Raw genomic sequence first — 22,540 nt, forward strand, 5'->3', positions numbered from 1 at the left:
TGACTTTTGGTTCTGTCCTCATAACTTCACTGGAAATGGTCTCTCAAAATGTCACCAGGGGCTTAGTGCTATACAGGTACATGCCTGTATAGCACTCAGGAGATGGAGGCAGAGGATTGCAAGTTCGAGGCCAACTTGAGCTACAGAACAAGTTCAAAGCCAGTGTGGGTTATATAGTAAGACCTTGTCTCAATAAAAGCAAAACAAATAAACAAAAGGTCACCAGGGAACTCTGATATGCCAGGTCATTTTCTTGCTCACGTGCCTCCACTGACTATCCATTACCACGTCCTAGGCTATTTTCTGTTGCAATAACTGAATACCACAGGATGGGTAATTTATAAAGAACAGAGGTTCATTTAGCTTATGGTTCTGCAGGCTGGGAAGTTTAAGAGCCCCTGGTCAGGGCCTTCTTCCTGCATCATAACATGGCAGAAAGCATTGCATGGAGAGACAGAGAGTGAGTGTGCTAGTTCAGGTCTCTCTTCTTAGAAAGCTGCTGATGACAGTATGGCAGCCTCATTTCCCCCCAGATCCATTAACATATGAATTTGGGGATGAAGTTTCCAACACGTGGACTTCTGAGGACACATTTAAACAATAAAGAAAAATTCAGATTCCTCCCTTGGGCTCCTCATCTTTCCACCTCATGCACTGAGCCTACTCTTCCAGAACTTTCTCCCATTACTTCTGTCACAGACCAGATGCATCAGCATTTGCACATGTTATTTATTGCCACACCCCTATGTTTGTGCTTGGCTGTTTAGGCCCAAATACTCCTGCCTCTTCCATCATTGAAATTTTTACCCTTCAAAATTTTGCTTAAATGTTGCCATCTTACCTCAGTGTCCGGCAGAATTCACTTCTCCTTCCTATGTGCTCCTCAGCACTGTCAAGTCTATTTTTCATTTTTTCACTCTAATATTTACTTAGTTATATTTGTGTTTCTTCTCCCACGTAGTCCATGAGCATTGCCTTGGATGTCTTTGCGAACTAGTAAGTTGCATGTACTCCATGCGGAGGAATGAACAAATGAACCCATCACTTAAACAGAAAAGAAGTGGTCTTCTGCTAGCAGACCCGGCCTCTCTTCCCTCAGAGGCTCATGGTCTTCCCAGGAGGGCCAATGGCTTTATTTGGGGAATACATCCTCATTTCCCAGAGACCTCATTTCTGACTCCAAAGTTTCCACTTCAGGAATTCAGGAAGAAACTGGGCTGTGCTCTGGCCTTTGACTGTTCTGGTTTGCACAGAGTGGAGCCAAGGAGCAGAGAATCTCCTGGGTTTCACAGTGATCAGTAATGTATGCTTACAAACATCTCCATAAGCGTTTCTCTTACAATTTTCACAAGGCTGTGACTTAGATCTTATCGTCGCTCCCATTTTATAGATGAGTACACTGACCCTTAGATTAGAGGTTAAGTACCTGACAGGACTAGTCTTACTTCTTTACCTCCCTCCCACCCTCCTTCCTTCCTTCCTTCTTTCTTTCTTTCTTTTTTTTTTTTTTTTCCTTTTGAGACAGGTTCTCACTGTGCTGCCCAGTCTGGCTCCAAACTCCTGAGCTCAAGTGATCCTCCTGCAGCCTCCTCCCAGGTAGCTGGGGTCCAAGTGTGCATGCTGAAATTTAATTACTTCACATCTCAAGCTTACTCCATTGCACTTGCCTCCCTCTGCTGCAGACAGCTTTAGAACATAGCAGTTTTAGGGTCATTGAGTCATGAGCCGGTGTGCTGTGAACTTCCACTCTGTAGCCTCAGCATCTAGCACAGGCCTCACAGTTAGTGGACCTTGGAGAAGGTTGAGTAAATGAATGTGTGACTGTTGACACAGAGGACCAGGTGGACTAGGCACACCAGACGTGAGTGATGAGGGATTCATGGCTGCCTGCCTCCTCCCTCTTTTCCTCCCTTCCTTCCTCTGACAGTTGACATGACTCATTTGTTCGTTTGTTCGTTCATTCATTCATTCATTCATGCACAGACATCAGGTAGTCATTTCTCACGTCAAATCACTTATGCACCAATCTGTGTTTTAGTGCCTGGCTGAAGGACACCGTTGACCCAATACTGGGGACCCTTGACCACCGCATTGCTGTCATCACAGGCCTTGATGTCCAGTCTCCCCATGCAGAGTATCTCCAGGTGGTGAACTACGGGATCGGAGGACACTATGAGCCCCACTTCGACCATGCAACGGTAACCATGGGGTCTCCTAGGTAGAGGGCCAGTGCGTTGTTTATTTCTCTGAGGCAAAACTGTTACAGGTTTCTCAGGGAAACTAAGGGAACCCTAGCACAAAGGTTCTTATTCTAGGAATATCTGAAAGCTTTGCTTTCAGCCGATTGCTGCTGCTTTATCTTCCTATCTGCCACATCTCCCCCTCCAGAATTTGCTAGTGGGGGAAGAATGTGCCTGTGATGGAATTACCTCTCCCACTTCACTTTGCGGATGTACCAGTAAGGATTGTCCTCCCCTCAGTTCCTCTCCTTTCTTCATGATCTCAACTGCCCACTTTTGTTGACAATACCAAATTTTGTTTTTTGTAAAAAGACCCTACCAAGAAGGTGGACAGAATCAAAGCACAATAGATGCATGTAGGGAAACATCACAGGGAAACTCATTAAGTCATACAGTTAATGTGCCTTAATAATTATAATAAAAATGAGAAAAGGACTTGCGGTATATAGATAGGCACAAACATACAAAAAGATGCTCAACACCAAGAATCAGAAAAGAAAAAAGACCTCCCCAAAATTGATAGGTTCAGTCCCAACTTTATCAAAACTGCAAAAGGCTTATTATTTTTTTTTTTTAGAAATTAACAAGCTGATCCTAAAATGAATATGGAAATGCAAAGGATCTAGAACAGCCAAACAATTTTGAAAGAGAATTACAAACTTGGAGAACACAAACTCCCTAATCTCAAAGCTTAGTATAGAGCTAAGAGAATCAAAGCAGTATAATACTGATCCAAGGATAGACGTGTAGATTGATGGAACAGAATGGAGAATCCAGAAATAAATTCACATGTTGGTGGTCAGTTGTTTTGTTGACAAAGTGCCAGGGAAATTTAGTGAAGAAAATATGGTCTTTTCAACAAATGGTTCTGGAACAATTCGATAATCTACTTGTAAAATAATGGCAATAACTGTACAACCATTTCTCATGCCATTTATGACAAATAATGCAAAATAGATCATAGACCTAAATGTAAAATACAAAACTATAAAACTTCTGGAAGAAAACAAGTAGAAAAATATTTTTTTAGTAATGGGGCTTGAACTCAGGGCCTCACACTTGGTAGGCAAGCCCTCTGTCTCTTGAACCACCCCTCCAGTCCTTTTTAGTGTTTTTCAGATAGAGTCTTGTGTTTTTGCCCAGGTGGCCTCAGACTGAGATCCTCCTACCTTTGCCTCTGGAGTAGCTGGGATTACAGTTGTGCACCATTCCACCCTGTTGATTTTTGAGATAAAATCTCATTGACTTTTTACCTGGGCTGCCTCCAACTTCAATCCTCCTGTTTCTACTTCCCAAGTAGCTGGGATTATAAGTGTGTACCACAACAGCCAGCCAAGAGAAATTCTTTATGACCACAGGTTAGTGTCTTATTAGATAAGACACCAAAACATAATCCATAAATGAAGAAAATGTAATAAATTGGACCTCATCAGAATTTAAATCCTTTGCTTGTCAAAAACACCATTAGAAAATGAAAATCTGTCTCAGATTTCAGCACTGAGGCTGAGGTAGGAGGACCTCCAGCTCAAGGGCAGCCTGGGCTACATTTGTAAATCATACATTAAAGGACTATATGAATAAAAAAATACATAAAAGGACTTATATCCAAAGCAGATGTACAACTTTTATAACTCAGTAATATGACAAACAAGTCAGATATTTTTAAATGGGAAAAAGATTGTTTGATTAAGCACTTGAAAGAAGATAAATAGGTGGCAAATAAGCAAATGAAAAGACTCAACATCTTCAGGGAAATGCAAATTAAAACTGCAATGAAATAGCATGGCGCTTCTGTTAGAACAGCGAAACTAAAAACGGTGGAGCATACCAAACGTTGCTGAAGAGAGGGAGAAACTGAACCTCTCAGACACTACTGAGGAATGTAAAATAGTACAGCCATGTTGGAAAAGAGTTTGGCAATTTCTTACAAAGTTAAAGCTATAACTACGTATGATCCAGCCATTTTGATCCCAGGTATTTTACTCAAGAGAAAAGAAAATATACTGCCTATGCAAAAACTTGCACATGCTGGTGGAGTGGCTCAAGTGGTAGAGCACCTGCCTAGCAAGTGTGAGGCCCTGAGTTCAAACCCCAGTACCACCAAAAAAAAAAAAGGCAAAATATTTGCACATGAATGTTTATAGTAGCTTTATTTGTAATACCTAAGATTTAGAAAGAGCCCAATCCCATCCACAGGTGAATGGACAAGTTTTGACACATCTGCACAATGGAATACTTACTACTCAGCGGTGTGGACTGCTGCTACACCTAATGACATAGACGTATTGTCACACATTAATGTGCTGGTCCACTTGCATACAGTCTGCAAGCGAAAGGAGCCAGGGACAAAAGTCTAACTACTTTATGATTCTATTTATAGGCAAAACTATAGAGATAAAAAGTAGATAAATGGGTTGCCCAGGATTGTACAGGTATTGACTACAAACTAGAACAAAGGAACTTATCGAACAGATGGAAATGTTCTAAAACTGGACTGTAGGGATGGTAGAACTTTGCTGAAATTCATCAAATTGTACACTTATGATGGGCAAATTTTGTGGTATGGAAATTATATTTCAGATTGTCGCACAACAAAAAAGAAAATAGTGTATCTCTCTGAAAAATAGTTGGAAGTCCAATCTTATGATTTGATATAATTTTAACAGAAAAATTATGTATAATATTTTATACATTAATGTATTTGTTCCATAAAGAACACAAAGGTTTAATATAGCGCTTTCACTACTAACAAGTAGTTCTGTTTGATTAGTACACAATTCATTATTTGTGTATCTAATAAATTAGTGCCTAATAAAGAAGTATACTGAATACTTGTCAGCAAAATTCAGCATATACTCCACTCGGTGTATCAGGGCTATACCATATCCCTTCTTGTACTAATGGTGGGATCGTGGCTGTCACTCTTGTGCCATCTGCATAAAACAATGATGTGTTCTATTTTTGTCTCAGTCGCCAAGCAGCCCCCTCTACAGGATGAAGTCTGGGAACCGAGTTGCTACATTTATGATCTATGTGAGTCTTGCTGTGGACGGACCAAGCTTCTTACTTCCTGACTACTTATGTCTCTTTTATTTAATGGTTTTCAAAGCAATTTCAAATATTGATTTAATCTGGTACTGAGCGTGAAAATCTCTAGGAATTTTGTGAATTTCAGAGAGTGTCGTTAGGCACTGTAGGACACATAAAGGAACACAGGCCAGGCTTTCCAACCTCAAACAGCTTACAGTGTGCAGGCATGAATATGACCTTGCTGTCAGCAGTGGGTTATGATGGGAAGTGGGGTTACTTTGAAGGCCAAGAGACAGGAAGAGGATACAAGAGTTTCTCTCTGAGATCCTACAACCTAGTCAGTGTTGAAAAGCATGGACCTGTAAGTTTTGCTGTGGAGCTAGGACAGAAAGAAATGAGGCAGCTCAGACTGAAGGACAGGGACACCTACCAAGAAATTCAGTATGTCCCTCTGATACATAATGAAAGCTCTCTTCCTATCACCCCAAAAAATCTTCAGTAAAATCTCCACTATACTCCCTTAAAGAAAATAATGAAACAATAAATTGGCCTCCTCTCTTGATTCCTGGCCTGGTTCTACAGGATGTGTTCCCAGTCTTTATTGTCTCACCTGTCCCTTTCACTTCAGGTCACATGAGTTTATTTCCTTCTCCACAAACAAGCTATAATTCCAGTCATCTGTCACTTAGGAGAGATTATTAGAAGCACTCACTTACTAGAAGAGATTTAATTACTGTTAACTGAAGGATAAACATGGCAACATGAGGGCTCTGAATAACGACCAAAGATGAAGCCCTGGTTTCAGGCTCACTAGAGTGGCAGACACCACCCCCCACCCAGGGCTTCCTCTTCTCTCAGGGCTGGATCTGGTCTGTTCAGTACACCAAGAAATGACAGTCGGAGGCCAGTGTTCTATGTCATCTCTATGCCAGCAGGTCCAATGCGAATCTCTAAGTGGCTCAGTTTTGTGCTTCCTACAGAACTGGAGGCTGTCATTTACAATTGTGTCTGGCCTCCTGGTGGCCATTCTGATAGGCATAGAGGGATCGCTGAAGTCAGGTGTCTAGGCAGGGAGCACATTTCAGATCTGCCATTGGTTGCATCACCGGTCAGCCAAGTTAACAAGAGGTCACACGAAGTAAAGAATGTAGCTATCAACTACAAAATACAAGTATCTAGGAGCACAATATATTTCTGTTTATCCCCCAGTGTCTCCTATGACTGGTTCCCTGGTTACAGGGTCCAGTTACTACAGCAAAGGCAGGATGGGAACTCAGTAAAGAACATATATGTAGGCTGCCGGGCGCTGGTGGCTCACACCTGTAATCCTAGCTACTCAGGAGGCAGAGATCAGGAGGCAGATTACAGTTTGAGGCCAGCCTGGGCAAATGAAAAAACCCTTCACAAAAAAAGGCTGGCAGAGTGGCTCAAGGTGGAGGCCCTGAGCTCAAAACCCCAGTACTGCACGCGCGCGCACACACACACACACACACACACACACACGAACATGCACGTACGTTTGGTTTTTAAGCATTTGAGACACTGTGGAATGGAATGCACTTGATTTAGGAGTCAGTCAGCTTCATTTGCTACAAATTTCATCAATTATTTGAGCTCATTTTCTTGCCCTACACTTCCTCACAGGGTTGTCATGAAGATCTGATGAGATAATGAAGGGCGATGAAACTCTGGAAAGTTTCAACTTTTTGTTCCTATCATTGTGTCCCACCAAGCAAGTAAAGGACCCCATCAGGGGGAATCGGTGTCATGGTACCTAGGAAGTGCTTGGTGATGTCTAATTCTTTCATTTTCAGGTTGCATAAAGACCATCAAAGATTTCTAAAGGCAACTGTTGAAGTTTGTTTGAAACAAATGATATTGTAGGGAGAAAATAATCTTTAAGAGGTGCAGAGAATTGAGTTGAAATCAGGTTAGTGGTTTTCAGACTGGACATAAGATCCAGTCCTCGTATGAAATAGTGAGAGGTTCTCAGAGGGAGGATTCTCTTCCTCCCACCGTCACAGCCATGCCTTCCTCATGAGCTCCATGGCATGCTGAGTCAGATACTCTTTTTAATTTGTTAGTGAGTCATTCCTTTCCATTACATTGTAAAACCACAGGGAAAGGATTGCAGGATTACGCAACAGGAAGAGGGGGCTTAGAAGAAAACCATCCAGTTTCTTATTGACCAAAACCATCACTGCCTTCTCCAGGTTCTGAATCCCCAAGTCAGTTCACTTCCCTCTAACCAATGCCAACAACCTAACTCCTGTAGTTTTTGCTCTAAAACACAAGTGGGTATGGTTTTATTGCCACAAGATTAAACATGAACCTTCTGGTAGTGGGGTAAAACTAGTTCTTCCTTGTCATAGTCTGGTGAGAAAATAACTTAGCAGTATGTATCAAAAGTATTAAATTTATGCACACCCTTATGACCTAATAATACTAACACTAGGGCTCCTTCCTCTGAAAACAAAGGAAATGCAAAAATAATTTCCTTCATTAAGATGTTCAGCACAGTGTTGTTTATAATAGTAAATATTGGGAAATGACCTAAATGTTCAACAGTGTAGCATGACAGCTTTGAGCAGGCACTCTAGCCAGATCGCACTGGCTTGGCTCAAATCTGGCTTTGTCATGGAAGAGTTAATGTGACCTTTTGTAAAGCAGTTAATCTCTCTAGTCTTGATTTTCCCATTTTTAAAATGTGAGTGATAACAATCTTAATTCACAGGATTTTTGTGAGGCGTGGGTGAGATAATATGTTTGTAAGGACTACATAAATGTCTACTATAAGTGCCAAATATTACTCATTAAATTCCAGTGATTACTGTGTAAACTAAAAATGTTTTTTTCTGGATTGTAAGATGATGTGTGATACTACTTTTTAATATGTTCCTATGTTTTAAAAATCCATATGGCTATTATGTATTTCTTTGACAACCAGAAAAAAACTTCATATTAAGAAAACATCCAAAACCCAATAATATTCCCACAGTGAAAGTCCTGAGCTTAGAGGGGACCTGAGTGATCTGGGGAACCTGCCATCAGGTGCACTGAGCTGTTCCTTTGATGCCGGTCTTTCAAAACAAATCGTTGTAGTCTAAACTTGTTTCCAAGTCATAAGTCATGAACCATTAGTTGGTAGTGAGATTGATTAGATGTGGTCAGCATTTTAGAAAACTGAACTAAAATAGAACAAAATGAAATAGGAAACATCAGGGATAGCTCATGTAGGAAAAATGTCTTATGAAAGGGCTGTGTGTGGGTGTGTGTGTGCTGGATTATGATGTGAAATGTATTTCTCTATGAGGGTCTCAATTAGAGTTTGAATCTACTTATTGTTGCCCTTGATAAAGATGTTAGCAGGAAGGAAGAAGAAAGAAGGAATTCCAAAATCTTGTCCTGAAGGCAAGGCACCAGTGCCATGGTGGAGGCTCTCTGAATTCTGAAGTTGGATGATTGTCTTTTAAGTATTGCTCCCAGAGTTTAAATAGGGGAGCATAGGAGGGAGTCTATGCAGAAATGACCTCAGACAACAGGTTTATGAGCACCTGACAGAGTAGGGACAGCAGCAGCTATTTTAACTCTGGCTTCTTCCTCCTGCACTGTAGCTGAGCTCGGTGGAAGCTGGAGGAGCCACGGCCTTCATCTATGCCAACTTTAGCATGCCTGTGGTTAAGGTGAGTGGGGCCCAGTCCCAGAAGATGGGGCTTATGCATGGAACTAACTCCCTACCCTTCACACTATCTGCTCATGAGCTGATACCTGGGAGAGGGGATAAAAAAGAGGTTACAAGTAGATGATGACATGCTTGTCTTCGCTGTTACAACAGAGCTTTTCAAAGGTAAGATCTCTGATACGCCTTCGGCTCCTCCACAGCAGCTAGTTCCCACAGCATCAGTTCCATCCACACTGAAAGCTAGGGCACTGAGGGTATAGAGAAAGACCCAGAACCTTTTCCACAGGGCCTCACTGAGAATAACAGTCAGTAACTATGCACCACAGGAAGAGCTATGGAAAAAACAGATCAGAAGAGAACCATGTGACAAGCAATGTGTTTAATGCATGAGTATTTCCCACAAGTTTCAGATCAGTCAAACTCCTGACAGCCCTTACTTAGTTCAGGAACGAAAGGCAGAGGAATAAGAAAGATCATGCCTATAAAGCACTTAGCACAGTGCCTGGCACATCCTAAGCATCCAATAAGCAAACACCATTGTCTGTGAGGGCCTAGGGGTTTGGCGTCTCGTCTAGGTTTGGAAACACAGGCTTCATTACCTTGGGTTTGGTCTTGTCTAATGGCCAAATTTAAAGTAAATCTATAGGAAGTAGATAGGACCAAAAAAAGCAGTGCACAGCAGGGGACGAACACAGAGGATTTGCAGTTAGAACACCTTGGCTTGAGTCTAAACTTTGCTCCCTAGTACCATGATTTCAAGGCCCCAAGTGTCAACTTGTTTGCTTGGACTGAAGGAGGACTATGATGATGCCGGCTCTCTAGGGGTTGGCAGCAAGTGCTTAAAGGAGCAAAAGCTGCTGAACTAGCAACGTACTCAGTTGTGTGAGGATTATCTTGTTCCAACTCATGGGTACCGCTGGGCATCTGTCCTAAGGGATCCCATGACACCCAAGCTCACCTTTCTTCTAGCACTCATTGCACTTATCCTGTCCTGGTCTCCTTTATGTCTGTCTCTCTTGAGCTCTCAACAGCAGAACTGGATATGATTTGGCTGCATGGCCAGGACCTGGAGCAGAGCAGGCCCTCAGTCAGTGAGCTATGCCTGCGTGAGTGAATAGCCACTTATGTCATCTGTGCCATTTTATGTGTGCTTTGCCCTGAACTGCGTGGAAAGTTTTGTTGAATGGCTTACATGCTTTGTCCTTAGTCACGCACTTCCCAAGAGAAGACATTCTAGACTGAGTCTCACCAGGGCTGGGCCTTCTTGTTTTCAGAACGCAGCACTGTTTTGGTGGAATCTGCATAGGAATGGTGAGGGAGATGACGACACACTTCATGCTGGCTGTCCTGTCCTAGTGGGAGATAAGTGGGGTAAGGCCTGCCCTTCTAGGTGAAGAAATGCAGTGAGGGGTGCAGAGAAAAGTGAAATCAGGAGTAGGTGGGAAACAGAACAGCTCTCCCCCCTCCCGCCCCGCCCCGCATTCCGAAGGCTTCATTGTAATGCTGTTACATTGATCACATCATCAACGGAGTTCCCACAACAGTTTGGGAGCCCATGAAGAGCCAGGGTCCTATCATAGAGCAGGTGTCCTGACCTGACCAGAGAGGCCTTGACTCCTGGGCACAGCAGATGTTGTTCTGCTCCAAGGAGAGAACCAGAGATCCCCCACTGCTGCCATCTAGTGCCTCTCCAGTAGGAGGCGGTCCAATAAGGAAGCGATGGATAAGCAGCTGATGAACGTGACTGTGGTGTGTGTGTGTGCGTGTCCATCCCAGAGCACTTAGCTCTGAAGACAGAGGGGAAGTGGAAGAGGACTCATGCTGAGATGGATGCTGCCAGTTTGAAAATTAGTTTACAGTCGATGTCATCTAGAAAATCTCCAAGAGGTATTTAACTTTGTTAGAAGAAATAGCATGTAGTCCACAGTGGGGTCAGGACTAGGCCAGGCAAATGAGCGGCTGGGTGCCGGAGTTTAGAAGGTGCTCACTCCCCACCTCATCCCCAGCAAGTGAGGGAGCCTGAGCAAGCGGGTGCCCAGCCCTGGAGCCGGCCACCAGCTGACCCCTGCTCTCTCCCCTCTCCCAGTGGCCAGCAAGTGGATCCACGAATATGGACAGGAATTCCGCAGACCCTGTAGCTCCAGGTCTGAAGACTGAAGTGTTGGCGGGGAGCAGCTGTGAAATCCTGGGGCCAGGGAAGGAGAGGAGGGAGAGAACCACTTCCTGGAAGAAGGCCCTGTCAGCATTGCTCCTTGCAAATGGGAGGCAGAGAGTTCTTTACCAGGCCCCCTGAGGATTATTTACATTTTCATCTGCTCCGAGAGTCAAGTCAGAGTAGAATAGACAATTCAAAGGAGGGGCGGTAGGTCTGAGAGAAGTTTCTGGAGCTTAGACACTCTGTTGGAAGTAGAACTTATTGGCAGTCTCTGGGTTTGGTCAATGGGGTTTTGCCACTTTGATATTCGACAACAGGGACCCAGTAGTGGCAGTGAGGACACCTGCAGGAGGGGCTAGCTCAGCCCCCGTGACTTTAAGCCCTTCTCCCTCCTGACTTCCACTGCACCCGGGGCAGTGATCATGTCTGTGCCCCACAGTACATCACATGAAGATTTTTTTAAAATAAAAATAACCTTTTTCTTTTTATATGATCATTTTTTAACACAGTCATTAAAAATGTTTACTAATCCTTTCCCCACTCAGAATATGCTTACATTGTAACGTTGGGTGGAAAGTAGATTATAACATTTTATTAGTTGTGTTCTCTCAGTCTGACTCACCTCCTGCTCCCCGCTCAGCTCACCACATTCCAGCTGCTGACATTCTCTTTGCTCCTCAGAGTCACTGTGTTCCACACTCCCACCTCTCAGGCCTTCTCATTGGCTGTCCTCCCTGTCCCCACAGCCCAGCTCTGTTCCTTCCACTCTTTGCTCAGTGTCCCTTTAGAGGGGCCTTCCCTGTCCACCTACCTTCCCGCCACTTTGTATTATTAACTGATTTCATTCATTTTCTTCTTGACACACACCTGAATTGAAATGACTCCATTCCTTTGTTGTCTTCCTTGCAGGTGAGTGCTCTGGGGTGCCCACTACTTTGTAAATGCCTCTATTACAACCCCCAGTGCAATGAATTTCAACATTTGTTTATTTGCCAGGCTGCTTGCACTAGTCCTGTGCTCAGAGTCCTGGTGGAATTCCCAGAGGGTCTGTTTCAAGTAAGTAGGCATTCAGCGTTTTTGCAAAGGCATCCTTTGAGTTGCATTGTGGATGGGAATTTGTACAGAGTCTAATGAGGAATCTTTCCCAGCAGTAGGAGGAGAGCTGTGGCTGCAGCAATAGGTCACAGTGATATTTGAGCGCTGGTGCCAAGGTAACCCTGAGGCTACTGGGATGTGGGGTGTGTCTTGCTGACAAAGAATCCACACAGTGAAAGGACTGGGTGGTTACACTGATGTTGACTTTGCCCCTTTCCTCCGTGGGATCCCCACAGCTCAGCTTCCTAGAGCTCAGTGGCCCCTAGAAAGGGCTCCTGCATTCTGATATCCAGCTTCCCCAAGCATTGCCAAGCATGGTCACATCCCTGAGTGTGCCAGGATTCTGGAAATTTTCCTAAATGACTTACCTACCCAACCCGCCTCCTCCAGCTCCAGAGGAATGGGCCTGAGATACAACACTACTGCGTGCAGCAAAACTGCTTCCCTTTCTTCTGAGTCCAGACTACTCAGAATGACAGGACGTATGAGCCAATCATAGCAATACCATGCATGTGAGCTTACTGAGATGGCACTGCTTCAAGGATTTCATGCATTAGTTATGGACCCCAAGGGGTGGAAGCAGTTATTATCCCCACTTTATACACAAGGTGACAGAGCAAGGACCCAAGGTCCCACAGTCTGCCTTGAAACTTGTGCACTCAACACATACGCTTTAACAGTGTCTGAGGTGCCGCAATTATCAAACAACTTAACCAGGTAACTGAAACCCAGGAGCATGTGATTGCAGACTAAGCAACAGCTGCTTATTGAGCACTTTCCAGGAGCAGGCCCAGGGCTCAGCTGGGGTTGGGGGTACGGAGGGGTTCAGGGCACAGTCCTTGGGAGCTAAGCCAGTAGGAGGATGAGACAAAAATGTTTCGTAAGTTGCAGCATTGAAGCACAGCAAGAAAATGTTTCATGCAAGAAAATATGAATTATCACTCAGAGGAAGGGAGTCACTGATTTGGGGTAATCTATTTTCTGCTACTACAACAAAATACTTGAGGCTGGTTATTTTATAAAGAACAGGCTTACTTAGCTCCCAGTTCTGGGGGCTCAAGGGCATGGCAATAGCATCAGCTAGGACCTGCTGAAGGCCTGATGGAAGATGATATCATTATGGCAGGAGTGTGCATAGGGAGAGATCACAGGGCGAGGCAGGAAGTCAAAGAGAAATTCAGGGCTCAGGCTTGCTCTTTTGTACCACCACTCTCTGGAGAACCAACCAGGGTCCCACAAGAACTACAGAAATTCCTTCCAAGGTCACCCTCAGTGACCTACTTACTTCCTACTAGGTTTCACCTCTTAAAGGTCCCATCACGTCATAGTGTCACCACACTGGGGACTGAGCTTCCAAGGCATGAATCCTTGGTGACACACTCAAACTATAGCACTGAGCAAGCCTCATTTGTTTATTCTAATTGCACTAACTGAGTGCCTACTCAGTGCCAGGCCTTTGCTGGCATTCGGTATAGAGAGGGTAACTAGACATTTACCTTATCAGACCCTCAAACCATCACAGGACCATGTAGCGGTGAGTGGAGATCTGATGAGAGGGCACTGGGACCCAACAGGCTTCATGGGAAGGGAGGAGGGCTGTGAGCAAGTCTTGAAGATGGGAGGCTCCACAGAGGTCAGGAAGGAGGGCCAGGCTAGGCCTGCGATAGGGGGACCGCCTGTCCCCTGAACTATGAATGATAACACCTTACTTCTGGCCAGGATATTGGTTTTCCAAACCCCTTTTCACTCCTTCTCCTGAACCTCACCTGCCTAGGGAGGAAAGCAGAGCAAGTGCTGTGGAAAGTGAGGTCTGATGGTCAGCAACTCACCAGGGTGACACAGCAGAGCCGGGGCAAGACACCTCCCCCTTGGTGTCCCTCCCCAGCGTCCTTCCCACTTAGTGCTTTCAAAGCCAAGTCCCTCCACCACACCACAGCTAAAGTAACAAGGCCTCATTCTTTTATGTTTGCACCAGTCTCCATGTCCTCTGAAAGTCTGACTAGTCCAGTAGAAAGTGGTGTGTGGCTTCAGGGTCCCACCAGGGCGTAGTGGGTAGGTAACTAATTCTAAATAGGACTAAATGCTAAGAGGCAGCTCAGGTAGTGTTTGTCCAGCATCCCCAAGGCCCTGAGCTGGATCCCCAACACTGCGGGGTGGGGTGGGAGGTGAGACTGACTATGGCTTGGGCATTGCTTGTTTATAATTTTGTTTTTCCTGCCTTGCACTATTCTAACAGCCTTGTCCAACCTGGACTCTTGGCCTTTCACTGCACATCCCTTGCAAGACTCACTCCAGTTACTAGTCTTTACATTCATGACTGTTATCATTAGTGATCCTGTCATCTTTTACTATAGACCAGACACTATGCTAAGAACTTAGGAGTACTTATTTCCTTTTTCACAATGCAATAAGCACTAGTATGTCTGTTATACATGAAATTGAGGCAGAGAAAGTAAAACTGGCCTGAGGTCACATAGCTATAAAGTAGCAAAATTTAGATCTGTCACCAAAGATAGGCAGCCCTCCCTTGCCTGTATCCTGTTATCTTTGCTCACATTGTAATGTCTTTTGGAGTCAAAAATTTTAAGGAGCAGCCTGCAACATCTTACCAGTGTTGAAGAGGTCTATCCAGTGTGCCTCTGCTGCCTACTGGCCAAGAACCTGTCACATGGAGATATTTGTCAAATACACGAATGAATCATTTTAGTTCCACAAACACACCTTGCTGGGTGCTTCATGAGAATCCAAATAAGTGAGGTGGCCCACTCATTGTCCTTGAGACAAAAGTCACTCATCCCCAAATGTTAGAACAGGGAAGGGGACATGATGGAGAGGAAAGCTGCAGTGCTCTTCCTAAGGGTTGTGGGGCCAGAGAGGGCTGAGAGGGCTTCTCTGCTGGAGCCCCAGGAGCACAATGTGTGCCAGTAGGGGGAAAAGGGCAGGGCCACCCCGCCCATCTCCCTTTACACACAGGGGGCAGAGAAAGTTGTCTGGGAGAAGGAAGCAATAGGGTGTTGACTCTGGGAACTCCTGTCCAGCAACACCAAGAGCAGCACAAACTACCCTTTCATGGCACCACTCAAAAGAGTGCCCTGTTTGGGGACCTGGCTAAAGCCAGGAAAAGCCAAAGGAGCCTGTGTGTAGGGGTGGATGGGGAGAGAGGGACATTTGTTGCAGTTGCTGTGTACACAGCAGATCTATGAAATCAGTTAAAAGTAGGGGAGGGGGTAAACATTCGTGCCACTCTGCTAGTTCTGCAATGCCCCATGTCATTCCCAAGCATTATTATCCCTTTTGGCACAGGAGGAAAGTGGGACTCAAAAGAATGATTTCCCTGAGCAGAGCCAGAATCTTGGAGCTAGGAAGGTTCCTCCACCTCCAGCCCCCGACCAGTGATTTCCAGACTTTCTCTTTCTTGTTTTGAAATCCTGTTTTCCCCATTCGGGAACAAGAGCCAGTCTTTTTCCCTCATTGTCCTCATGCTGCATCCTCTAGATTCACTTTCTGGTACAGGATCCCTCTCATTCAGTACCTGATCTGCCTCTTCCCCTATGGTTTGAGTGACAGGAGGGCTTTCCAGTCCCTGTAAGGGATGCATTTGCATTTGAAATAGGAATCTTGGTGAAATAAAGCATTCTCTCAAAAGAATGAAGGGCTATAGATGAATTCTAGGCACCAGGATAGCTGGGTCAGTGTTTTTGGCCAAGGGTTTCAGGGCATGATTCAGAGGTGCAGAGACAACTTTACAGGTACCCTGCTTAAAGTTCACCACACTTTCAGAAGAGGCACAGCTATAAGACATAACCACCAGGTTCCTGCTCATCTGCTTGTCACCTATAGCCACCTCCCCTGGCCAGAAGGGGGAAGTGACTTGTCCATAATTCCAGTGTATCAGAGCCAAGGTGCCCTGGTTTAGAGGCCTGAGCTCTTTCCAAAGCCCCATAGATGTTTCTGGGAACAGGAGCACAGTGGGTAAATGCTGGCAGAAACCCTCTATGAGCACTGTCATTCATTCGACTAAGTCCCACCGATGGTGCCTCTGTGCCACGTCTTTGCTGCAGGTGGAGATTTTACGATGACTGACTCTCCATTACTGAGCTCCTAGAAAAACCCCGCCCCCCAACAATCATTGAAATCATTGTGAGAATATTGACATATGTGAAAATAGTGAAGAGAAACAACATCCAGGCTGGCATGGTGGCTCATGCCTGTAATTCCAGCTACTCCAGAGACAGAGATTTGGAAGATCATGGTTCAAGGTCAGCTTGGGCAAAAACTGGAGACCCTATTCCAAAACTAATGAAAGCAAAAATAGCTGGGGTCATGACTCAAGTAGAGCACCCACCTAACAAGCAAGAAGTCAAGTTCAAACCCCATACCACCAAAACAAACAAAAAGAGAAACAAAATTCTACAGAAGTCACAAGAGACACGGTTGTATCTTCATGTGATGGGGCCCATGCGACATTTAATTTGAACCTTTAATGATAAGACGTGTGTCTGTGTTATGCAGGTGTGGGAATTTCTTGGCGTGAATCACTGGTGTGTGGCTCCTGAGATTAACATTTCTCCAACTCTATATTATTTATTTTTGTCGGTACTAGGGATTGAACTCAAGGCTAGGCAGGTTCTCTACCATTTGACCCATGACCTCAGCCCTTTTTGCTTTTAGTTTGTTTTTCAGATAGGGTCTTGTGCTTTTGCCTAGCCTGGCCTTGAACTGTGATGGTCCTGATATCTGCCTCCCAAATGGCTGGGGTTACAGGCATGCACCACCATGCATGGCTCTCTGGCTTGTTTTCTCAGATAGGGTCTTGATAACTTTTTGCCTGAGCTGGCCTTAAACTGCAGTCCTCATATGTCTACCTCCTGAGTAGCTGGGATTACAGCCATGAGCCACCACCCAGCCCCTTCCAGCTCTTAAACAATCCAAACCATTTCTTTTGATAAACCTACAATTTTCTTTAGTCCTGGAAATTCAGGTATGTCACCATATGAGAGATTTTATCTAAATGTATGTTTTACAATGTTTTTGAAAAACAGGCTTTTCCCTAATGAGCAAATAAAAAATTATATCAAGTAAGAATTACCCCATGATGCGCTCCAGGTTCTGGGGCACCAGAATCTGTTTTTGACTCTTGCTGTAAAACAGAGTTCGCCCTGGAGGAAAAAGGTCATCCTGCTGCCTCTCCTTCGTCAATTCTTTGGGAGCCCCCCCAGTGCCTGGGGCTACAGATCTCCTTCCCTTTCCAGCTTCTCAGCCCTTCTGTCTCTTATGATTGTAGATGCGGCAGGCAGAGCAGGCCCCAGTGCCCAAGCCAGTAGCACCAGCCCGTATGTCCAACTCTTCAACTCTGAAGCCCTTGGTGGGTGCTCTGCCCAAGGTCACCACATTCACTCTCCCTCCACATCACTGTCTTGGAATGCAAAAATTAGAGAAACACAATGACATACCACTTCGCACTTGGTAGATAATTTTAATAGGAAAGTAACAAGTATTTTTGGAGAGGTTTGTAGAAATTGGAGTTCTCATGCATTGCTGGTGGGAATACAAGAGTGCAGTCACTATGGAAGCCTGTTTGCAGTTTCTCAAAAAAATAAGACCTAGTGTAGGGTGCAGTGGTTCACACCTGTAATCCTAGCTACTAAAGAGGTAGAGATCAGAAGGATAGTGGTTTAAGGACAGCCCAGGCAAACATTTAGCAAGACCCTATCTCAACCAACAAAAAAGCTGGGTGTGTGGTGCTTGCCTGTCATCACAGCTAAGCAGGAAGCAAAAACAGGAGGATCACAGTCCAGGAAGGTTTGGACCTAAAAGCAAGACACTATTCAAAAACTAACTAAAGCAAAAAGGGCTGGCGATGTGGCTCAAGTGGCAGAGCGCCTGCCTAGCAAGCAAAAGCAAGGCTTGAAATTCAAACCCCAATACCGCAAAAAAGAAAAACAAAAGTAAACATAAAATTACCACATGGCCCGGTAGGTTTCACTCCTAGGTATATCTGTCTGGTAGGATGGAAGCAGTCTCTTGAACAGGAATCTGTACACAGTGACATTACTCACAGTAGCCAAAAGGTGGAAGCAATCCAAGAATCATAAAATATGATATATGTATACAATGGAGTAATAGTCAACTATGAAAAGGAATGGAGTTTTGATATATGCTGCAACATGGATGGACATTGCAAACATGCTCAGTGAAATAGCCAGGCATGGAGCATAATCGCATGATTATACTGCTAAGACGTATCTAGAATTGGCAAATTCAAAGACACACAAAGCTGAATAGAGGTTCTCAGGAATGGAGGGGTGAGGAGGAAGAGGAAATTACTGTTTAATGGGTACCACAGCATTGATCATGTTACTTATATCCTACAGAACTGTACTTTTTTTGTGTGGTACTGGGGCTTGAACTCAGGGCCTACACCTTGAGCTCTCCACCAGCCCTTTTATGTGATGGTTTTTTTTTTTTTTTTTTTTTGAGATAGGGTGTCATGAACAAATTGGCCAGGGCTGGCTTCAAACTTTGATCTTCCTGATCTCTGCCTCCTTAGTAGCTACTTTTACAGGCGTGAGGCACCGGCACCCAGCAGGAATTATATGTTTTTACATGATCAAAATAATAAGCATTATGTTTTATATATTTTTAATTTTTTTGGTGGGACTGGGATTTGAACTCAGGGCTTTGTGCTTGCAAAGCAGGTGCCCTATTGCTGGAGTCTCACCTTCAGCTCACTTTGCTGTTGTTATTTTGGAGTTGGGGGGATCTCAAAAACTATTTGCCTGGGGTTGGCCTCAAACCTCCATCCTCACAATCTCATCCTCCCAAGTAGCTACGATTACAGCATAAGCCTCTGGTGCCTGGCTTTTTTTTTTTTTTTTTTTTTTTTTACATATTTTACCAGTAACCTGCCCCCTCCACCCCCCCAAAAAAATTCCTCCTCCTGAGCTAGAGAAGGATTTAAGAGTACTGTGCAGCACTGGGCCCCAAGTGCACGCCAACTTCAACTAACTGCTTAAAAGCAGCACCACTAAATAGGGCTAGGAAAAGGAAGCTAATGGGCCTTGGATTGATGGGATAAGTAGAGGGACATATGGCCTTGGATCAGAGGCTTTTGCTTTAGTTTCCCATTTGAATTCCCAATCAGGATAAATACTCCTCTTGTCTTAGCACCGTGGCATTTACTGTTTTTCCTTTACTCAGGAAGCATGTTTCCTGCACTTCAAACACATACGTTTCACTTAACCCTAACAATACCTTGTGAATTAAGCATTATCACTCTTTTTAGAATGATGAACTAGAAGTTCTGAAAGTGATGTGCCCAAGGTCACCTGGCTGGTAAGAAGCAGGCTGCACTGCACTGGGAGTGTGTCTCCTGTCACCAGGCCCCAGTCTTCTATGTACCTGCCTTACTCCCCTCTCTCCCCCCACCCATCTCTCTGGCGTGGCTAGGGACTGACAGGCACACACTGGTCTGGAAGTCACGGCCTGTGCTCTAGTCCAGATGGTTCTGCTGGGTGGCCTTGGGAAAATCTCTGTCAAAACTGCCCTTCCACGATCTATAGGATGTTGCTGTTGACCTGCCTGCCCTGCCAAGTTTGAAAGTGAAATGCTTTATAAATGGCACATCTATAGTGTCGGTTATCTTAAGCTTACTCCTGATCACTCATCAATAAGTGGCATGAACATCAATCATTGGGAAAAACCTTTGTCCCTCCACTCAGTTAACTACTCAGGTCATCCACTTGGAAGGCCAACCACTTGACCATGCTCAGGTTCCACCTGGCTACAGGCTGGAGTTTTTTTTTTTTCATTTTTCTTTTATTATTCATATGTGCATACAAGGCTTGGTTCATTTCTCCCCCCAGCCCCCACCCCCTCCCTTACCACCCACTCCACCCCCTCCCTCTCCCCTCCCCCAATACCCAGCAGAAACTATTTTGCCCTTATTTCTAATTTTGTTGTAGAGAGAGTATAAGCAATAATAGGAAGGAACAAGGGTTTTTGCTGGTTGAGATAAGGATAGCTATACAGGGCATTGACTCACATTGATTTCCTGTGCGTGGGTGTTACTTTCTAGGTTAATTCTTTTTGATCTAACCTTTTCTCTAGTACCTGTTCCCCTTTTCCTATTGGCCTCAGTTGCTTTAAGGTATCTGCTTTAGTTTCTCTGCGTTAAGGGCAACAAATGCTAGCTAGTTTTTTAGGTGTCTTACCTATCCTCACCCCTCCCTTGTGTGCTCTTGCTTTTATCATGTGCTCATAGTCCAATCCCCTTGTTATGTTTGCCCTTGATCTAATGTCCACATATGAAGGAGAACATACGATTTTTGGTCTTTTGGGCCAGGCTGACCTCACTCAGAATGATGTTCTCCAATTCCATCCATTTACCAGTGAATGATAACATTTCATTCTTCTTCATGGCTGCATAAAATTACATTGTGTATGGATACCACATTTTCTTAATCCATTCATCAGTGGTGGGGCATCTTGGCTGTTTCCATAACTTGGCTATTGTGAATAGTGCCGCAATAAACATGGATGTGCAGGTCAGGCTGGAGTTTTTTTAGCAAACAGCTGAGAGAGGAAGCCAGCACAAGGAATAATGATGCCCAGGAGTTTCCTTAACTAGCTGAGCCCTGTACCCACAGGAGAGTGTATTGACTCTGGCTGCTGACAGGTGACTGGCTGAAGCAGGACAAGAGGTGGCTCCAAGACCGCAAACAAAACTGTGCAGGAATGAGTAGGACTGCCTTATTTCCCTCTGCTGCTATTACGGGCTTTCTCCTTGTGTTTCCCTTGTTAAAGTCTAAGTTTAACTCCCGACCCCCAGGACTAATGGCAGACCCCACAAGCCAACTTAATGGTCTTTGACTCCTCTCTCCAAATACAGCTTCTGCCTTGTTCACTCTATCTCCAAAATAACTGAGACCACCCCTTTCTCTCACCTTTGTGGGCTCTGTCATAGTTTAATATACCCTTGTCTTTACCTGGACTCTAGTGCCCATCAACCCATGCATACAGGTTACCACGTGACTTTCCTTAAAAACAAAACAAAACAAAACCAAAAACCTGATCCTGTTACATCCCTGACTACTGTAACTTCTGGAAACCCATTCTTCCCTCTCAAGGCCTTTATGCTCCAACTCTTGCATCTCCTCTCCTGCTCATCTCCTGTCTCAGCCTATTATCCAGCCATAGTAATCTTCTTACCAGTTCTGAACTAACTCTCAAGTCTCCAAGGCTTGTCTCTGCTGTTCCCTCTATGCAAAATGAACTATCTTCACCAGTTCAAGGTTCAACTTGAATGCTACTTCTGCAAAACCTTCCCAATCCTTTTCCAAAGAGGTTGTTTCTCCCATAACCTTTATAACACTTTGGTCACTATTTCTATAACGGTCTCATTAGACTGTAAGGTTTTGTTTTGTGTTTTCTGGTACTGGGGATTGAACTCAGGGCCTTGTGCCTGCTAGTCTCCAGCCCTTTTGTTTTTGGTTTGCTTTTCCGATAGGGTCTTACTGAGTTTTGCTTGGGCCAGCCTCAGATGGAGCTCCTCCTACCTCTGCCTCTTGAGTAGCTAGGATCACACCATGATTCTAGCTTGGTATGTCCCACCATGCCAAGCGTGTTTCTGAAATAGGGTCGCATTTTGTCTGGGCCAGCTGTGAACCACCATCTATGATCTTCCTATCACTACTTCCCAAGTAACTGGAATTACAGACATGCCCACCATACCCAAACCTTATTAATTTAATTTTAAGGGACTCATTATTTACCTCTCCAATATCTCAATAGATGCTTGGCACAGAAGAGGTGCTCACATTTGCTTAATCAGTGAGTCATGAGTACTCATTAGAGATTCATAAGTGAACTCGAGAATGGTCCCTTTCTTCTGCCTTGGTGTAGCCGGCACTTTTAGAATCAGAATGCATAGGTGCTGTCATCTTAGTCATGGCCGTGGACAAGTCATTTCACTTCTCTCAACTTTGGACACTTATCACATATACAAAAGATGAGTGGAGAAAGTGCTTTAGTACAGCATTTCACACAAAGCTCAATTAACTTTTTTTTTTTTGGTGGTACTGGGGTTTTAACTCAGGACTTTGCTAGGTAAGCACTCTATCACTTGAGCCACACCTCACTCTTTTTGCTTTATTTTTCAAATACAGTCTTGCACTTTTGCCTGGGCTGGTCTGGGACTGCAATCCTACCACCTCAGCATCTTGAGTAGCTGGGATTATAGGCATTAACCACCATGCCCAGTCTCAATGAATGTTTAACTCATCCTTAGGTTTCTTCCATCAAGCCTATAGGACTAATTTTCCTGGTCACCTTTTTCCT

At 44.4% G+C, this 22,540-nt stretch overlaps 1 protein-coding gene across 1 annotated transcript in view; it reads left to right on the top strand.

The window, feature by feature from the left end:
• Positions 1–11,654, top strand: part of LOC141425978 (uncharacterized) — a 38,645-nt gene extending 26,991 nt beyond the window's left edge. Inside the window, exons 4-8 of the mRNA XM_074084895.1 lie at positions 2,039–2,198; positions 5,211–5,273; positions 8,885–8,953; positions 10,227–10,323; positions 11,039–11,654. Of these exons, the coding sequence (XP_073940996.1) occupies positions 2,039–2,198; positions 5,211–5,273; positions 8,885–8,953; positions 10,227–10,323; positions 11,039–11,109 (460 nt within the window). The 3' untranslated portion in view covers positions 11,110–11,654. The remainder of the gene's footprint in view (positions 1–2,038; positions 2,199–5,210; positions 5,274–8,884; positions 8,954–10,226; positions 10,324–11,038) is intronic.
• Positions 11,655–22,540: the final 10,886 nt, after the last annotated feature.

This window comes from Castor canadensis, chromosome 1, assembly GCF_047511655.1.
Source record: "Castor canadensis chromosome 1, mCasCan1.hap1v2, whole genome shotgun sequence".
Lineage (NCBI taxonomy): Eukaryota > Metazoa > Chordata > Mammalia > Rodentia > Castoridae > Castor > Castor canadensis.